Below are 18432 nucleotides of genomic sequence, written 5' to 3' on the forward strand. Positions count from 1 at the left end.
AACTAATTACAATTTCGGGTTCGGCATCGATATAATAACAACCCCTGCTACTTTTTTTTAAATATATTTCCATTGTACAGACACCACTTTTCTACAATTTTATCATAATATGTATAGATGTGCGCCATTATTCTTTTTTCACAGTTGTTAAGTAGGTAGGTATAGGTAGCTACTTATGGTCGTCAATGCATGATTAGGGAAGGGCATTATGGTAACTATGTATAAGCGTTAGTTCGAAGACCAAAATAATACCGGCACATAGCGAATGGCATACAATCTACAATCCTGTGGAATGCCGAGAGCGCATAGTCTATGTATGAATGAAAGCTGAGATTATTTGATGTTTGCAAGATTCTATACCAAATGGTAAAAAGGGGTTCCCCTTATCTATTGCGACTCTGTCATTGCTACACACCTGCTAATTACAGTAACTACTAATGTTATCGACTTAAATATTGAATAGTTATAGATTAATAGCTTCAATCAATACAGAATAACCTAGTCCAAAGCCAAATTGTTATACAACTCAGTTTCGGCTTTTCACTACGCCAATGGGTCAAAATCTCTCAATTGTACGGCATCGGTTACGACTTTGGAGTAGGTATAAAATAGGTATATTAGTCCGTAGGTACTTACAAAGAGAAAAACTGGTAATTTAAGCTAAGTACTTATTTATTTTAGAGTAGGTAGGTACTGGCGAAAAATTATTAGTAGCTAATTAATAGCAGATCTCAAAAATCACACATAAACCTCCATTTGGTAATTAAGACTACTTCCTCTGGCGCTCTTCAGGCGAATATTGACGAAGGTGGAACCCGGGCCACCCGCTGTTATGGTAGCGCTTCCCTCCGAGTGGTCCAAATCTCTGACGATTATACCCTGAACAAACAGGTTACAAATTAGGCAAGTAATAATATATACGAGTACATAGCTTATTTCCACGACGACATCCGCGTAGATTTACGTTTGCGGTGTTCCGTATCTGAAAAGTAAAAAGGAACCCTTCGGCATAGTAGGTATTACTTGGTTGCCCGTCTATCTGTCTGTCAAAGCCCCATTTCTCAGAAATCCATGGAGGTGATAAGTATTTTTTACCTCCTTTCAAATATTTAGGGCGAACAATCTTTTGGAGCTGCTAAAAATCAAATATCCAGGTCCACCGGTTTCGGCTGTGGGTTGTTAGTCAATCAATCACGGTACTGTTATACATAGATAGATTATTATTTATACTTAATTACGTACTAATGTTAGAATTATTATCCTTATAGTGTGCCTACCTAGTGAATTAATAATATTTTTTTAATTACTTACCTTACTTAATTATTTTTGACAAAACCTAGTGAATTGAGATGTCTTTCCGATTTCGTCAACAAAATGGTGATTTATTTGAAAATTTACTATAGAGATATTCTCCTATGATATCATAGATTGAATATCAATGATATCAAAGGAGATATTCTCCTATGACATCATTGTAAAAATAAATTATTAAGGTAGATCCTGCCTTACCCTGATTATCTGTTGTCCTGGATCAGAGTAGAAAATTTCCTTTACTCTCTTCTTAAATGGTATAGCCATGTAATTAGCTTTTTGTTGCCAAATCAGCCGCGTGTTGAAACTCGTGCCAACAATCAGGTCGTGGCCCCAACATGTCGATAACGATACGAGAACGACAAAACTCAAAAGCACAAAAAATTTCATTGTTTATATTTTTAAAACTACCTATGTGCAATCGCTGCTAATATTGAACACGAACTGTTCTGAGAGTCGGGGAAAACTGGACATTCAAACGTAAACAAGCTTTGTTTGCGACTTCGTCATAATTAAACAAACTGAGAATATAACATCTTAGCTCATTATGAGGTTACGAGGAGTACTGATAAAGGAACGCTTGATATTAATTTTATGAAGAGCTGGCGAACTAAACGGTGTAAGTAATTACTTACCTAAACTTGCTCGGAAATTGCTACTTTATTGAAGAAAGGAATTTATTACAGAGGACTGTAATCGGGTCTTTACTGTCCGCACGCCAGCAATTTCCAAGAGGCCTGTAAAAGCTGAACAGTTTCATACTGCTGACGAGGCTGTTTATTAACCCCCGACCCAAAAAGAGGGGTGTTATAAGTTTGACGTGTGTATCTGTGTATCTGTCTGTGGCATCGTAGCGCCTAAACGAATGAACCGATTTTAATTTAGTTTTTTTTGTTTGAAAGTTATCATCAAGGCTATCACTCTCGATCAGGCTTGATCGAGAGTGTTCTTAGCTATCATCCAAGAAAATTGGTTCAGCCGTTTGAAAGTTATCAGCTTTTTTCTAGTTACTGCAACCTTCACTTGTCGGGGGTGTTATAAATTTTTAATTTACACTTGTGTGTATTGTAACATAAAAATTAGGTTTTTTAGATACACGTTTTTATGAACAGTGTGCGCTTATTTTTAATCTTGTTTTTTACATTATTTATTTTTGTATGTTTTTTTTGATAGTTTTTTTTATTTTTATATACTTTTATTATTCTTTTTAAATATTTTTTTAATTATTAAGAAAAAGTTTTGTTCGCCAGCTCTTCCGTCATCATATTGTTGGCATAACGTCGCTATTATCACAAAACCGTGCAGATCGATTACTCGGATGATATTGTGAAATGGATGTTCAATGTAAATTACCTATGTAGATACAGATTACACACATTCTTCATTTCCTTTTAATTAAGATTTCCTAGAAAATGTGTGAAACAAGATCCATTTCTCGCATTTCTTGCCTATTTTACAAATTATTATATGATGTCTGCGAGTTCATCCGCGTGGATATAGTTTTGTTAAAATCTCACATTGTTCTTCCGGAATAAAAGGTAAAATCTATACCACTACACACTCCTTTAAATTTATCTATACCCATGCGAAAAATCATAGATGTATTGATGTGTTGCAGAGTGATTGAAGAACAAAGGCCTGAAAAATGGCATAACATCCAGCAGGAACCAACTGTTTGTTTTTGCAGGATGAAAAATAGTCAGGGTAGGAAGATAAAATATTTTGATAAACTTTTCAGAATTAACATGAATATATTAATAAATAATTTCCCTGGTAACAATAAACAAGAACAACAAAAATTTCATCGTACCTAACCGGCATTTCTACACAAGGCTATAGAACATCGATTTAATTTGCAATTTTCAGTAATATGTATGTCTATATTATTTTCTACTTTCTGCAAAACCTTATTTCACGAAATCACCTTCTGAGCTCTGGCGAGCTCGATTTTTGAATTCCTTGACGGTGTGTGGTTGCTACGTAGATTCTTCACATGACTCGCAAGAGCTCAAATAATATTTTTTAGTAGGTACTTAATTGAATTATTGAATAAATAGTTTGGGTTATAGATTGCCTCAGGCGTAGAGCTTATAGATCTGATATTGATAAATGTATTTATTTATTTATATTTATTGAACTTATAGAATGTACAGGGCATTTTTGTTACATTCAGCGCTACAAAAACCATAGTCGTAACCGCAGTAAACAAATATATTAATATATTAGAAGACTCAAATAAAGGACACGTCTTCAACGAAATAATTAACTTACGGCATAAGATGTAATAAATAAGGTTTGCAGTTCAGGTACATAATTATATATTATATTTTATTTTTGCTGATGTTTATACATTTTTTCATACTTTCATAATTAGATATGTGCTTAGACCACCTACCAATGTCAATATAGTGACTTAGTATACTAATACAATTTACAACGCCTCTTACTAAAAAAGCAAACATCCACCATATAAGTACAAAACAATATTTAAGGTTGCCACTGCTCGTTTTTTAAGGTTCTTCCCCAAACATGGAATACTTACTCATCTAAAATGTTACAGCTCCAAAACTATTTTACGGACAAAACTTCTTTTCATTGCATTAAAGTCAAAAATACTTTTGACTATAATAAAGGTTGGTCGAAAGTAGTTTCGTCTGAAATTCCGGTCTTCTTCGTTAGAATAAATTATAATTAATCCATATAAAATCAGGTCGAATGTAGCCCAAACACTATCGGTACACCGACTCCACAGTCTTGTCGGTAATTTTGTAAAGCGCGAAGTCCAAAGCAAGTTTCCTGGCGTTGCCAATTTACAATCACTCAGATCAGCTCCCGATTGTGTAAGAAAAACGTATTCATCGTCATTGTAATTGGTTGGCTGTGGAAAAATTTGAACAGCAAATTCAACCAAACAAGGGACATAATTAACACGATCGATCGATTACGATGAATACGTTCTTTCTTACACAATCGGGGGGCTGATCAGGAGACTCAGGGTTTAAAACCATTTTGTAACCGATATTATTCAGCTTAAAGCACTATCGCCCAATATTTTTTATTAGTAAAGCTATTCTTGCCCAATTTCCATAATTAGTACATTACAACCATAATTGCAGTAACTTTTGACAGGATAAGAGTTCTAACTGTAACACTACACAGACAAGACCTCATAGTTCATACATGTAAGATTGTTAGCATGCTACTTTGTGTAATCATAGTTTGAGTATTCCATACTCGGGGAGTTACGGTGACGCATTGCGGCTATGCTTGATTATTCCAAGCACTCATGTTTTAACTTTATAATACTTACTGTAACAGGCGGCATAATTTTACACCGAACTAACTTGCATGGCCGCGAATCGCGGCGTGGTCTCTATATCCAAAGAGTCAGTCGTCAACTGCGACCGTGAGTCAGAGTTTTCGGCGCTGTTGTGGGCTGAAGTCATAGAAATTTCGTCTTTGAGGCTGCCATTGCCGTCGAAAGTTTCTATTACGTTAGGTTTTTGTTGTGCATCGACCATGTCTCCACCACCGCTGAGGGAGTTCCATATTCCCTTCGATGAGTCTTTGACGGTAACTTTCTTGTCAGAGGAGGCCCCTGTTTTGTCTTTAGATTCTTTCTTTTTGCCGAGTACAGGAAATGAGCTCAGCTTCGGTTTAGAGTTGCGCACGCCGGCGCCTCGTTGTATAGGAGCAGCGTCCGATTCTGCCTCTTCTATGATCGAAGTGAGCAAGTCTGCCGAGTCCGTTGGCACTACTTGACCAGCTTGGATAGGAATGTCATCTATGAAAATATAACTTGTATTATTAAGTATAGAAATTTTTTATACCAAAAAACTTTTCCAAGTAAGTACTTTTGAATCGTCAAATGCACCTACCACTGCATTGGTTCAAAATGCATTTCCTAACGAGATGAACCAGCAAGAAACTCGGCATGGCATGCTACACAACTCGTTCACATATAATATTATAATGAGAAGTAAGGCTAAACATCTTTGGGTTTAAGTAAAGCATGGAGGAGTACTTTTTATGTAAGTCTTACCTACTTCTTAAGTTAGTCAATTTTTAAAACAAAATATTGAGACATTTAATTTTACTCAGCCTACATTAGAAATTATTCATAAATATTATGTGATTCAGTATTCTAATTATGTTCACATTTTTACCAATAAGTAATTTACAGAATAACGAATAATAGCGAAACAGCTACATAGTGAAAGGGGATCAATAATCCTATAATTTTTGGTAATGTTGAATTCTTTGTAGCGTACCTTTGACTAATACAAACAAAAATGGAGGATGGGGGGTACAAATTCACATTAATAATAACTTTGATTAAGTCATCATAAAAATTAGTTGTTTGTTGTATCTGCAAATAACAGAACATGGTTTACGATTTTGTTTTTATATTTGTAGACTAGCGCTTGACTGTAATCAGACCTCCTGGCAAGATGCAGCCTAAGGTGGAGCGCGCTTGCCTAGAAGATGCCTATTGACTCTTGATTTTAACATACTTAAATAATAAAAGTGGAGAGGAAAACTGATGCCGAACGGGCGTTTCATATCCTAGTTGTTCGAATTAGTAATGAGAAGGCATGGCACTTTGTACATGTCTGTGATATTTCGACTATGTACTGATAGAGACCTTGACGATGCCTGGGGGTACAATTTTTAGAAAGGTGTAGGAGGAACCAGGTGATTTTTTAAAAATATATCACACTAATCACACTAATATTATAAAGGCGAAAGTTTGTATGTGTGTGTGTGTGTGTGTGTGTATGTGTGTGTGTATGTTTGTTACTCCTTCACGCAAAAACTACTGGACGGATTTGGCTGAAATTTGGAATGAAGATAGATTATTATCTATCTTCATTCCAAAATTTTTTTCCAGGATATTTCCTGGATTAGCACATAGGCTACTTTTTATCCCGGAAAATCAAAGAGTTCCCACGGGATTTCGAAAAACCTTAATCCACGCGGGCGAAGTCGCGGGCATCGGCTAGTTTGATAGATAAGAACATAACGATTTACAAAAACTTGCAGCAAATCAATTTTTGCAAGTTTTGCAGAGATTGACATTGATATGACAAGTGACAACTGAGTTCTGTAAGTTTTATTATTAGTGGAAACTTAGCTTTATACCAGATAAGGACGACATTGCTGCTAATTTTATTGTACAAAATCTCAAACCTTAAAATGGTAAGTCTTAAATCAAACTCAAACCATTCATGTAGGACACTATACTCTTATACTATGTCTGTGACTACCACCGCTTCCAAGCAGAAAATGATAGATTTAGACCTGTCAATATCGTTTAAAGATTGTGTACAACAAAATCAACACCAGTCAATTTTTTTGTAAATAGGGTATTTTGTTTGTAATGCCCATAAGTAATTATATTCAATGCTCACCTGGTAACTTTTTAGTGCGGAATGATGCATTGGTTATCATTGATTTAGACATAGTTACTGTTGTGGTGGCAGGTGACAGCGCCACGCTGATACCCATGGGGCCATCACATGGTTGACCTGAAACAAGATTATTAGTATCAATAACAATATAAATACATAATCTATAGGTAGTTCTAAGGCCAATACTCTATTCGCAGAAATAAGTTAGTATGTTCTTTCTCTGTTACGTAATCTCAAACAAATGATAGAGACAAACATCTCAGTGGGCGTTAACCATTTTGAGTCACTAACTTCTTTTTGTGGTGTGAAATGTCCACTGGCAAGTAACTTCCGCAATTTCTTGTGGCTTCCACTTTAAACTTGCACTTGAAACTGTAAACTGGCCGAGCTCACCTTGATTATGTAACCCAAGAAGTAAAAATATAAAGATTTTTCATTCAAGTGCATCTATCACTGATTCGGAATGCCTTTCCTACCGAAAAGATCCAGAGCATTTAAACTCAGCAATTATTCTTTTCAAAGGTTCAATTTACAATATGTCCTGTACAAATGTTAATAAATTACACAATTTTTGTTTGTGTAATAAACTTTTAAATACTCTTTCCAAGAGCACTTTGACAGATTTTTTCCAAGATTTAAGCCCAAAATTGATTGCAAAATTTTCCTTATAAAATAAAGACACATAACTAACTACTAAATATTATTTGATAATGATTTTGATACCAATAAAATGTGTAAGTATGTGATTTTGAGAAAAAAATAGTGATATTCTAGAAAAAAATATGTAGAGATACTAACCAGATGGATTATTCTTCATTGAGTTAATGACAGCACTGGTGACCAGCATGACATCTGGAAGGAGCTCGTATTGCGCTCGCTTGTCTATATCCTTTATAGCTTGGAGAGCTAACGTGTAGAATTCATTAAACATTGCAAAATATGCACCCTCTATCATTTCTAGGAGAAAGTTTGAAGACACTGGTATCCTTGGAATTGATTTTGAACTTGAAGCAACTTTTTTATGGAATCCTTGTGTAACTATTCTGGAATATGAAATAGTAATATTGATATACATAACAACGTCACACAATAACTACTGTCTACAGTATATCTATGCAGTATTATAATTATGAAGTGTGTGTAGGTGAACTAGAAATCTTTATACAATAAAAACTAGATATTAGTTTCTAGAATGTCTGCAAAATTTCATGGACTTTGGTTGCTTAATATTCAAATGAAATTGGAACTACGTTTGTATGAAGCGAGTGAAGGAGAGACCCCTCTTAAATTCCATTACAAGCCATTCATTGCAATGTCACCCGGTATAATGTGATAAGATGGAAGTGGGCTTACTTGGCAGGATTATTGAACCTATACCCATTATCAATTTCTATTTGGCATCATACCGGGATGCTTAATTACTTGCCTTTGCAGACGCTTCTCACCAGAGTTATGTTAAGATAGTTAAGAATAAAATAAATAAAAAGAAGTTAAGTTAACTATTACCTGGATGAAGCAATACAAAAATGCCTTAATGCAAGCTTTGGCAAAAGACTCAGTTGGCGATTGTAAACAAAGAAGAGAGCTGCCATGACTTTCAGGCGGTTTTGTGCATTGATCACCTCCACCTGAGCGTGAGGGCCCCAGCTCACCAGCTTCGTGTTGCACTCTTCCCATCGCCTCAGAGCACTTTCCGTAAGAAATTGTGATCCTAAGGATAACGGCTGAAGAATAAAGTAAAATGATGTAGGTACCTACAGCTTCATACACTTAAGAGATACTTGTTGGATTTGATGATAATTCATGCACAGTTTGTTTTTCAAATAAATTATTACTTATGACGAGAACTTTAGTTTTCCTTTTTCTCATTTTTTTCTGTCCCAAACACAACAATATTGCGATTGTCATTTAAAAAGAAATTACCTCATGATATATAGATGCTTGAGCTAAAGAGGGTAATCTGAAGGAAACAACTTTTGGTTTGCCATTTTCATCAACAACTTCAAAGTTATACAGACCTGAAAAATTATATTATAATGTAATACCATGTATATACCATAATATGGTAATCAAATATATTCTAGGTACAAATACTTAAATTGATATTAGACATACCTATGAGTAAGGTTTCAATGCACCTGCATGATTTTGTAATGCTTTGAGCAACTGAACTTAAGTATCGATAGATTAAAGTTGGAACAAATTGCAGCGTGAATCTCTGGAGTTCTACTTCTTTTGAACGATAGAAACTAAATAGTTGTATACAAACATTTTCTAACATCTGCAATACCACAAAAACTTTTTTAAAGCATATTTATCCTAATTTGATTGTAAAGCTTGCAGAAAACAAATAACCTAATCTAAATATGAGACATATGAGTAGGTATGTGTTGCACATAAAATGTTGTTGTGCAATGTGTATGTTCAGATTAGACTTCTTGTTTTGAGATCACTGTAGACAATCTTACTAAATTGACTGGCCTAAAAATATTGCTATTTTCTTCTGCATGGAACATTGTAATAAAAAAGATTTGATTGAATTATCAATTTAGTTTACATTAGAGTTTATGTACAACAGTCAGGCATAACTTATCCTATTAAGTGTGAAACTCTATCCACGGAAAACATAGGCTAATTTGTGATTGGTTGGTCACTCAAAATGGTTAATGCCCAATAACTTTTTGTCTTTATCATTTGTGTGAGATTATGTAACAGAGAGAGCCCTATATTGAATACTCTTCATGGATAGAGTATAGGAATAGGCATGACAAATGACAATAGCATAATGGCTAGGGTTTTGTTTGAACTGTGAACCTTTTTTTAAATTTCAATCTGCTTGACTGTTGTTTGTTAACATGATGTTGACTTCTCAAAGTTTTTTAGGAACATTTCACAGCACTAATCTAACTTGTAAGCTTTTCTGTACCTGTTGATCAAGATCATCATCTTGGTTTTTTATGTTAGCAAATCCTTCCTTTTCATCTTCTCTGTATAAAAGATTAAATAGTGCTGTTGCTATCTCATGATTGTGTTCATGCTCAGCTGCAAAACTTTTTATTTCATTTTCTCTCAAGGCAGCATATTCGCTAAGCCATTCAGTAATTAAGTGTTTCCATTCTGCCATTGTATGTTAATAAACTAAAATAATTATAATTTGTTTAATGTTAGAGTAAAAGAAACCGAACTAAAAATATTGTAATACATTGTTGTTAAGCACAGTGATATTTATTTATTCTCCCTCATTAGTCATTACATTATTACCTCATTATTTCCATATCTTTTAAAAAAATTGTTTACAAAATAAAATAGGTAAGTAACAGAAACAACAGAAAACTAAAGTGATGGAAAAAACATTGAATAAAATGAATTAAAAATATGGTAAAGTGGGTCCCACTAGCAGCGAGAAGGGTTTATTTTATTAATATAATTTTAATTCAAGTAATAACCTTTTAGAAATAAAACTGTAAGCTGTGGTGACTGGTGGCTGTGATCTTAACACCTTCAAAATTTGTATTTATTCACGTTGGGTTGTTTAATACATTCTATTAAATTCACAAGCTCATAAAATTTTGTGTTTTAAATTAAAATTCATTGTTTGGCTGTAAATAATTTTGAATTTTATGAATTTTTGTCTTCACTTGAATTGAAGTGTCCTTGAAGTATATTATATACATCCTAGTCCTACCAAAGAGTTAACAGTATGTAATCACCAGTGTTGCCAGTGGCAGATAGTCAATTGTAACACGAGACATCTCAAAATGTAACATTTTCATGAGAAAAGTAACATTTCCTTATTTTTCGTGGAAAATAAAAGTAATAAGGTACACAGGTTAATATGGCACTTTAATATACAAAAATTTAAACAGTTTTCTTGTCCCATTAGTTAAGCTTAAAAAGAATCGTAATAATAATTGTTGATTGAATAAATTGACTGCTGATCCTGAAAAAGAAAAACAAATCAATATGTAAAATAATAATATACCAACGGATCTAAAAATGTCTTTGAATTGCTATAACTTATTTTGTTAGGTAATCAATTTATAATACAAGTGTAAATTAAAAATTTATATCACCCCAACAAGTGAAGGTTACATTAACTAGAAAAGAGCTGATAACTTTCAAACGGCTGAACCGATTTTCTTTGATTATAGCTAAGAACACTCTCCATCAAGGTGGCTACCTTTCAAACAAAAAAACTAAATTGAAATCGGTTCATTAGTTTGAGAGCTACGATGCCATAGACAGATACACAGATACACACGTCAAACTTATAACACCCCTCTTTTTGGATCGGGGGTCAAAAAGATTAAAATCGTCTTATATCGGGCGATCTGGCAACACAGGACTGTTGAGTTTGAGAGGCTACGCACTAGGTGGACTTTGTCTGTGTAGCGTTTCATGGCGCGCGTGTGGTGCCTTTTTGGAGCGTTTTTTTTTTTTGTTTAAAGTGGCTGGTTTTTATGTTTCACTGGCGTTTTTGGCGCTAGAACCATGCTGGAACTAACTGGGAAGCGCTCTAAAGGGGCGCCGTGCGTATGTCGGCGAGCGCCGGCACAGACGAAGTCCTTACTTATATAGTTTCCCTAACTTGAAAATATCTACAAACTTGACATTGGCTTATCTTTGTAAAGCCAGACGAGAGAATAAAAAAAAAACGCACTAGGTAGGTAGGTACGCAGTGAAGAAAATTACGCGGGAATTTCAAATTCGTTTTGTTAACTGAACAATACTAGGTAGGTACCTAACTACTTACCTTGGTCTCAGCAAAGAGATCGATACTTTCGATAGCAAAACTCAAATTTTAAGTTACGCCGGCCGGTATCTACTCAGCTCGCTCTCATTCCTGTAAAGAAAACCGAAGTTACCTACAACAATAACTAAGTAGTAAATCGCTAAATGAACTTCTGGAAACTAATGTGACTTAATAATAAGATGACAGTCAATACAAAAACGAACTGCTTTCAGTTGCAAATACTTGCAGACTTTGTTTTTGCATTACTGATTCCCTAATTAGTTAACTACGTACTTATTTACTTAAAACTACATTGTATACAACATTTACTTACCAAGCAAGTAGTGTTAGCAACACATATACACAGTCGATAAGAATAACGAACAAACCAATCACTTTCGAATTTTGACGAAATAAAGATACAATTTTTTTTTTTGTACTTAGACACATAACTGACAATATCACTACCCCGCAACGAATAACTTTATTATCCAAAACAAAGTTGAGTCACAGAGAAAAACAAACAAAACACTTTTTTAATCACAGAGTAATTACAAAACAAAGTGAACTTAGACCAATAACTTAGAGAAAGTGAAATAAACGAACAAATGGGTCAATTACGACAAACGAAAACTGTTTTGGATGCGTTCCGTTTCACGATTATTTTTGGTTTTCTGGGAAAAATTTGAATATTTTTATGAAGTCCTAAAAGTAACGTAAAGTAACATTTTGAGTCGTGTAACATGGAGGAAACATGAGGGGGTCAAAAGTAACGTAAAATGTTACAAAAGTAACATTCTGGCAACGCTGGTAATCACTACCATACTCCTATGCTTGAAGTCTTCACGTCTTGTTACTTGAAAACATCTCCTACTATAGTGCGTTTCATCGAATAGTACCTATGGCGTTATGTTGGCTCCCCTGTCTGTTGGGTGGTCATTGGTACCATATTGGTATGAGAAGACGCAGATTTTATTTATTTTCATTTCATTCATTCAGGAAAATCAAATGAAAATAAACAAAATCTGCGTCGTCTTATGCAATTATGGTGCCAAAGACTTGGATAGACAGGGGAGCCAACATACAAAATCTGCGTCGTCTTATGCAATTATGGTGCCAAAGACTTGGATAGACAGGGGAGCCAACATAACGCCAAAGGTACTATTCGATGAAACGCACAAAGAAGTTTCTTTTTTTTTTTTACTTTGAGAAAACATGTTTTTATTAGAAGACATGTTAGAATAACATTCCAAATTTTAAACAGTATTAACCTCTGCTGCCATATTATTAGAGTCCATTTTAGGATCGATAAAATTCAATTAAAATAAATATTATACTTTGAGAAAACATATCTATTTTTATTAGAAGACATGTTAGAATAACATTCCAAATTTTAAACAGTATTAGAATAAAATAGACATCCAGTGTGACACATAAATTAATACAAAAACCTTCTTTAACACCATGATTTAAACAGACAGGGGAGCCAACATAACGCCATAGGAACTATTCGCTGAAACGATCTATAATCACGGAAGTCACTTGCACATCACTACGTAATACTTGCGGGGCGCGGGTCAACCATAGAGTAATAATATAGTGTCAACTGCCACGTATGGAAGTTCATGTAAATGTCAAAGTCAAAACATTGACTTGTCATAAGATAAGACTCAAGTAAAATTTCAAAATACCTTAGAATTGTTACAGGTTTTCCTATAATAAATTAATCCAATGGGTTCATCACAAAGTTCTGAAGTGCCAGGAGGTGGTTCGGAGGGTTACCACGTATTGCGGGTTAGTTTTGCATCTAATCATCAGAAATATTGCATACCTAAAGTTGTTCTGAAGTAACACGTCAATGTTTTGCAGGTCCAAGAAGGTTCTCCAGGTCAGAAAGCTAATCTCGAACCATTTTTTGACTTCATAGTAGCAATTGAAAACACTAGACTAGACCAAGACAATGATACCCTAAAAACCCTTTTAAAACAGAATATTGATAAACAAATAAAAATGCTTATTTATAGCACAAAGACTCAATCCGTTAGGGAGGTGATGATTACACCCAGTGAAAACTGGGGAGGACAAGGCCTTCTTGGCGTCAGTATTCGATTTTGTTCTTATGAAGGTGCAAATGAAAATGTTTGGCATATATTGGTGAGTGTTTTTGCAAGTTATCTTTTTTAGTTATCCACCAATCTCTATGCACTAAGCACTGGATTGGATGCTAGACAAAAAGTTTTGACACATTACTACTTACTACATTATTACCTGATGGCTAGTGTTTGAGTTTGGCTACAGCTACCTAATAGAACCCAAGTTTTGTTCAGAATAGTGTTCTATATATTTTATTCAATGGTGTAGTATAAGAGCAAGCTGATATCTCAATGATAGCATGTTTTTAACTTTACCTTTAGATTGGCCTCATAGAAATATATTTTTAGTGGTAGAAAAACATGCATAATATTTAAATCCTAAAATTTATATGTGAACTGAAATTACAGGAAGTTCATCCATCATCACCTGCAGAACTGGGTGGTTTGAGGCCATTTTCTGATTACATAATTGGGGCAGACTCTATAATGCATGAAAGTGAAGATCTGTTTACTATAATTGAAGCACACGAGGGCAGAGCTTTGAAGCTTTATGTTTATAATATTAATGATGATGCTTGCCGTGAAGTTGTTATCACACCAAATCACAACTGGGGTGGTGAAGGAAGTCTCGGTTGTGGCATTGGCTATGGTTACTTGCATAGGATTCCTATAAGAAACAGCCAAGTTGCACCAAATCAAAATTACATTCCACCATCAATGGTATGTTGTTAATTTATATTATATATATGGTTGCTTAGCTTAAAATTTAATATTGTTATCGTCATGAAAGACTAGATCATGCCCACATATAGGATAAAAGTAATCTATGTCACTCTCCAGGTCCTTAACTATACCCATATGGAAAATTATGTGAATTCATTGATCTTTTGTTCTGTCATTAATGGATAAAGGTGAAAAATGGCATGTCATCCCACAGGAACTATTTGTTTTCCCGGGATCAAAATAGCATATATCAATCACTCTCCAGTCCCCAAGTCATTAACTATGACCATGCAAAAAAATCACATAATCTATTGTTCAGTCAAGAGATGATTGAAGAACAAACAAACACTCATTTATTTAACATAATATATCTAGTGATAATATAAATCAATAAATGACTTAGTTGTACTGCAGATCTGGAATTATGATAATTATTTGCTCTCCACCAAATCATACCTGGGTCACAATTTTTTGACATTTTTATCATATTCTACTTACAACATCAATTTGTTGACAATTTTTGAAAGTTATCTTATTCTGTGTCAATAAATGATACCATTGCACAGGAGACCAAATTACATTATATCAATTTTATTTTTAAGGTACCACAAAATATAATGCAGCAGAGTTTAGTGTCAGGAGTGGAAAACTTAAATAAAACAAACACAACACCACTTGTTAGCACAAATCAGAGCACTTTACCAACAGTTCAGGCTTCACAACCACAATTTTTGTCTGGAGTGCCTATGGTCAACCCTGGTGGTCATACTAACCCTGCTAGTGGTATTCAACCAAATATGACTGGACAAGTCAGCGTACCATCTGGGTTATCTCAACCACCAATGTCACAAACACAATCTGTGGTATCAAATATGGCTGCTTACTCTAGCAGTAAGTATTATATTGAATATAAAATAAAAATATTATATAAAAAGGGTTTATCTTTGCAACAAGAACTACTATGCAATATACTAGATGGTGCCCATGACATCCACGTTTGGCATTCATTGTTGAGGTTAGAATGCACTTGCTCTGCATAAGAACTTGTTTTAATTTGCAGACTAATTACCACGAATATGCTAGGGCAAAAAGGAATAAGTCTGAGTCAAAGTCATTTATTCAAAATAGGTACTACTGTACACTTTTTGATTGCTAATTGTTGGATTTGTAAGATAATGATATAATGGTGATAAAAATTAATTATGTAACCTTAAAACTAAAGGTTCAAGGGTTCCAAACGCGCTCAGCTAGGTAATTCGCAACTCAGTGTCTAACACTGAATGATAGCCACCAAGGTTGGTTGGTTCTGCATTGCTACTTTACTGTGTGATATTCAAATATTTTTAGTAGAAAATCTTCAATGGATTAAAAAACGAGCTTGGTGGCTATCGTTTAGTGGTAGACACTGAGTTAGCGAATCACCCTGCTGGCCTGCAAAGAATACTTATACTTATTGCATATGTTTTACTATAGTATGGACCTACCAGAACCACATGGTCACACTAGTGACCCTGCTCTTTAAACAAGAAATAAAAATATATTTTTTTTTCTTTCCAGACCTTGCTGATGCTACATTGACCAATTTAGGTAGTATACCCTCAGTTTCTAATATGCAGCCACCAGCCCCCTTACCAAATTTACCAGGTATTCCCATGAACCAGCCACAGCCCTATATACCAATGATGCCAAATTATAACCAACCCCTAATTCCTGCACCTGCCCCCATACAACAAACATCACCAAATTTAGTTCCCACTTTTGACATGAGTAGTTTTACCCAAGCACCTATCCAGCCTCCACCATTAAACAGTGGTTTGCCGGTAGTGACACCAGTGTCATTACCCGGAATGCCATCAATAACTGTAAGCGCCACACTGCCTGTTTCTACCATGCAAGAAATACATCAACAGCAAGTGCTACAACAGCAGGACCTGCTATCATAGAAGTGTTTGACACAGACTGTTATTGATAGAATGTGCTCCATCAAGTAAGTCCTGTAGAAGATAGTGATGTAATTTTGCAACAAAAAGTTCATTTTATTCATACAAAAACATCAGCCGAGGTACAAGGTTCTGAATGAATCAGGGAAATGTTAGGTATGACTGTAATCTGATAACTAGTATAAAATAATGCTGCATTTTAATTTGGATTAATGAATATAATATTATGTTTATTTAATAATGTACATAAAACTAATTTGCAATAAATACGAAATAGCCTTTTATATAATGTTGTATAGACTGATACAAATATTTCAATATAATATTATTAAGGCAACTACATACTTTATCGTTCAGACCTTTAAGATTTAAAATACGAATATGATTCATTTGACCCTACTTGCATTAGTTTTTTGCGGGACTTCTTTGTTGGTGCAGATAGTTACTAGTAAGAGATGCAACAGATATCCAATTAGATAATATTATTAAAACCGGGTTTTTTCTGGTTTTTTTTTTCGACATTTTATGCTCAGTAGTTTTGGAGACAGGAGGGGAATTCTATAAGGATTCCTTTTTTTTCAAACGTACGGAACCCTAACGATGAACTATATCCTCCACAAAGCCACCCAATAATATATTTCTTAATAGCGTATTTCTTTTAGTTTAGTAAAATCCAAGTTCTGGATGGATCTGGCTCGGCATCAGTTGCATCTCTGCTATTGTTAGTTTTAACTAGCTAGTTTGTGCATCTTGCAATCTACTTGCATCTGTTCTGTTTTAATCGATTGTTAATTTTGTATGGCATTTAGTATATAATATATAAAGTTAAAATTGAGTTTGTTATAAATTATCAATTATATTATCATCATATTGTATCTTGTATAAAATGAAACAAGATGCAATCAGCGACTATAGTCGAATTTTTAATTATACAAAGCAAATTAACATTTCCTGGGCCGCCTTTTGCCTAAAAATAAATGGTTTTGAGACAAATAGCGTCTGATAATAATATGAATCACTGATCTAGTACGTTAAGGATCTATAATAGATAGGATACAATTAGAATCGTTTGGACTCGTTAACTTTGACTTAACGTGCAACCCCATGGGTTCCATTCCCACCTTGGATAAATTTTTGTGTAATGAACACAGTTGACCTATGTAAGTTTGGATGTCAACTTTCCACGTAGGTACACCTATGTACGTATTGTATAAAAATTGTAAGTACATACTTTATGTACGTATTATATAAACATTGCGTGAGCTGCCTAAAAAGAGAGGCAGATTAGGAACTAAGAACTGCTTCATTGGTACAACTGATTTTGAGCACAACTAAATTTTAGAGTATTCGCGTCCTCATCTTACTAACGCAATATAAAAAGGACAAACACAGTTTGACAACTTTAAAAATTTAGAGCTGTCGGACCTCGTGACTTTAGCTGCCAGTCGCGAATCTATTGTTTAAATTTGTAGCGTGCACTAAAATTAAGATTCTTTAAATGTAAATTTCATGTTCTGTCCTTTTTTAGCATTATTAAGAAGAAAAAGAATCAGATACTCTAAAATTGGTATAGAGAAAGACAACAGAATCGGCGCCACTGAGTCATTCACAATGACGCAACAACCGTATTTAACTTGGATGAATGATTATTTAATCACTATTTTAAATATATGGCATCATTATTTTATAATTTGACAAACTTTATTATATTGCATATTGGCTCCTCTGTCAAAATGCTTTGTTTAATTGAAAATTCTACCATAGTTAGGTCAGGTATTATTATTGTAATTTACTTAAACGTACCTAATTGCGATGATTAGCCTTTCTTGTGTTGATGCGTATATTTAGCACGAAATAAAATATACTTACAATCAATGATTTTTTATTTTTTATTCAGCTTTAAATAACGAGTTTAAATAGCGTTTTAGTTATAGCTTATCGTACATTTTTAATACAATCATTATCGTCAATAGGAATGGTAAATTACCCAGGCTTATTAAAAGATTACCTAGATACATAAGATTATAAACAAGGCATTAAAGGTAGTAGGTATTTATATTATTAGTTCTTAATTAAAACTAAGCCGCTACCTAACTAACTAGCTAGCTAAGTAAAAAATAATTAGCATTTCTAGAGACGATATTTGACTCCATATTTCTAATCAGAATTCTCACAGAGAGAACTAATTTCAATTCGACTTAGTTAAATTGCTCAAAATATAA

General features: G+C 34.1%; 3 protein-coding genes and 1 long non-coding RNA gene across 6 annotated transcripts; 2 read left to right on the plus strand and 2 right to left on the minus strand.

The window, feature by feature from the left end:
- Positions 1-654: 654 nt before the first annotated feature.
- LOC123880886 lies at positions 655-1786 on the minus strand. The gene is made up of 2 exons (XM_045929263.1): positions 1510-1786; positions 655-879 (listed from the first exon to the last, which is right to left on the minus strand). Exons 1-2 carry the CDS (start codon positions 1699-1701, stop codon positions 739-741), a joined length of 333 nt encoding a protein of 110 aa, XP_045785219.1. The 5' UTR covers positions 1702-1786; the 3' UTR covers positions 655-738.
- A 99-nt stretch (positions 1787-1885) lies between these two features.
- Positions 1886-2054, plus strand: LOC123880890. Its single transcript, XR_006799362.1, has 2 exons — positions 1886-1930; positions 1998-2054. It is a non-coding gene; the product is annotated as an uncharacterized LOC123880890 (long non-coding RNA).
- A 985-nt stretch (positions 2055-3039) lies between these two features.
- LOC123880859 (hyccin) lies at positions 3040-12332 on the minus strand. 3 transcript variants are annotated; one of them, XM_045929213.1, is made up of 8 exons: positions 12276-12332; positions 9649-9860; positions 8838-9003; positions 8646-8740; positions 8229-8446; positions 7521-7765; positions 6723-6839; positions 3040-5095 (listed from the first exon to the last, which is right to left on the minus strand). In XM_045929213.1, the coding sequence occupies exons 2-8, from the start codon at positions 9844-9846 to the stop codon at positions 4641-4643; spliced, it is 1494 nt and encodes a 497-aa protein (XP_045785169.1). In that variant the 5' UTR covers positions 9847-9860; positions 12276-12332; the 3' UTR covers positions 3040-4640. The 3 variants fall into 3 exon arrangements, with proteins under 3 accessions (XP_045785169.1, XP_045785168.1, XP_045785167.1); XM_045929212.1 differs by lacking the exon at positions 12276-12332 and adding an exon at positions 10222-10426; XM_045929211.1 differs by lacking the exon at positions 12276-12332 and adding an exon at positions 10169-10426.
- Positions 12333-13076: 744 nt separating this feature from the next.
- Positions 13077-18088, plus strand: LOC123880864 (Golgi reassembly-stacking protein 2). The gene is made up of 5 exons (XM_045929219.1): positions 13077-13248; positions 13324-13608; positions 13956-14267; positions 14873-15161; positions 15828-18088. The coding sequence occupies exons 1-5, from the start codon at positions 13186-13188 to the stop codon at positions 16211-16213; spliced, it is 1335 nt and encodes a 444-aa protein (XP_045785175.1). The 5' UTR covers positions 13077-13185; the 3' UTR covers positions 16214-18088.
- Positions 18089-18432: the final 344 nt, after the last annotated feature.

The sequence above is a fragment of the Maniola jurtina genome, chromosome 3, assembly GCF_905333055.1.
Source record: "Maniola jurtina chromosome 3, ilManJurt1.1, whole genome shotgun sequence".
Taxonomy (NCBI): domain Eukaryota; kingdom Metazoa; phylum Arthropoda; class Insecta; order Lepidoptera; family Nymphalidae; genus Maniola; species Maniola jurtina.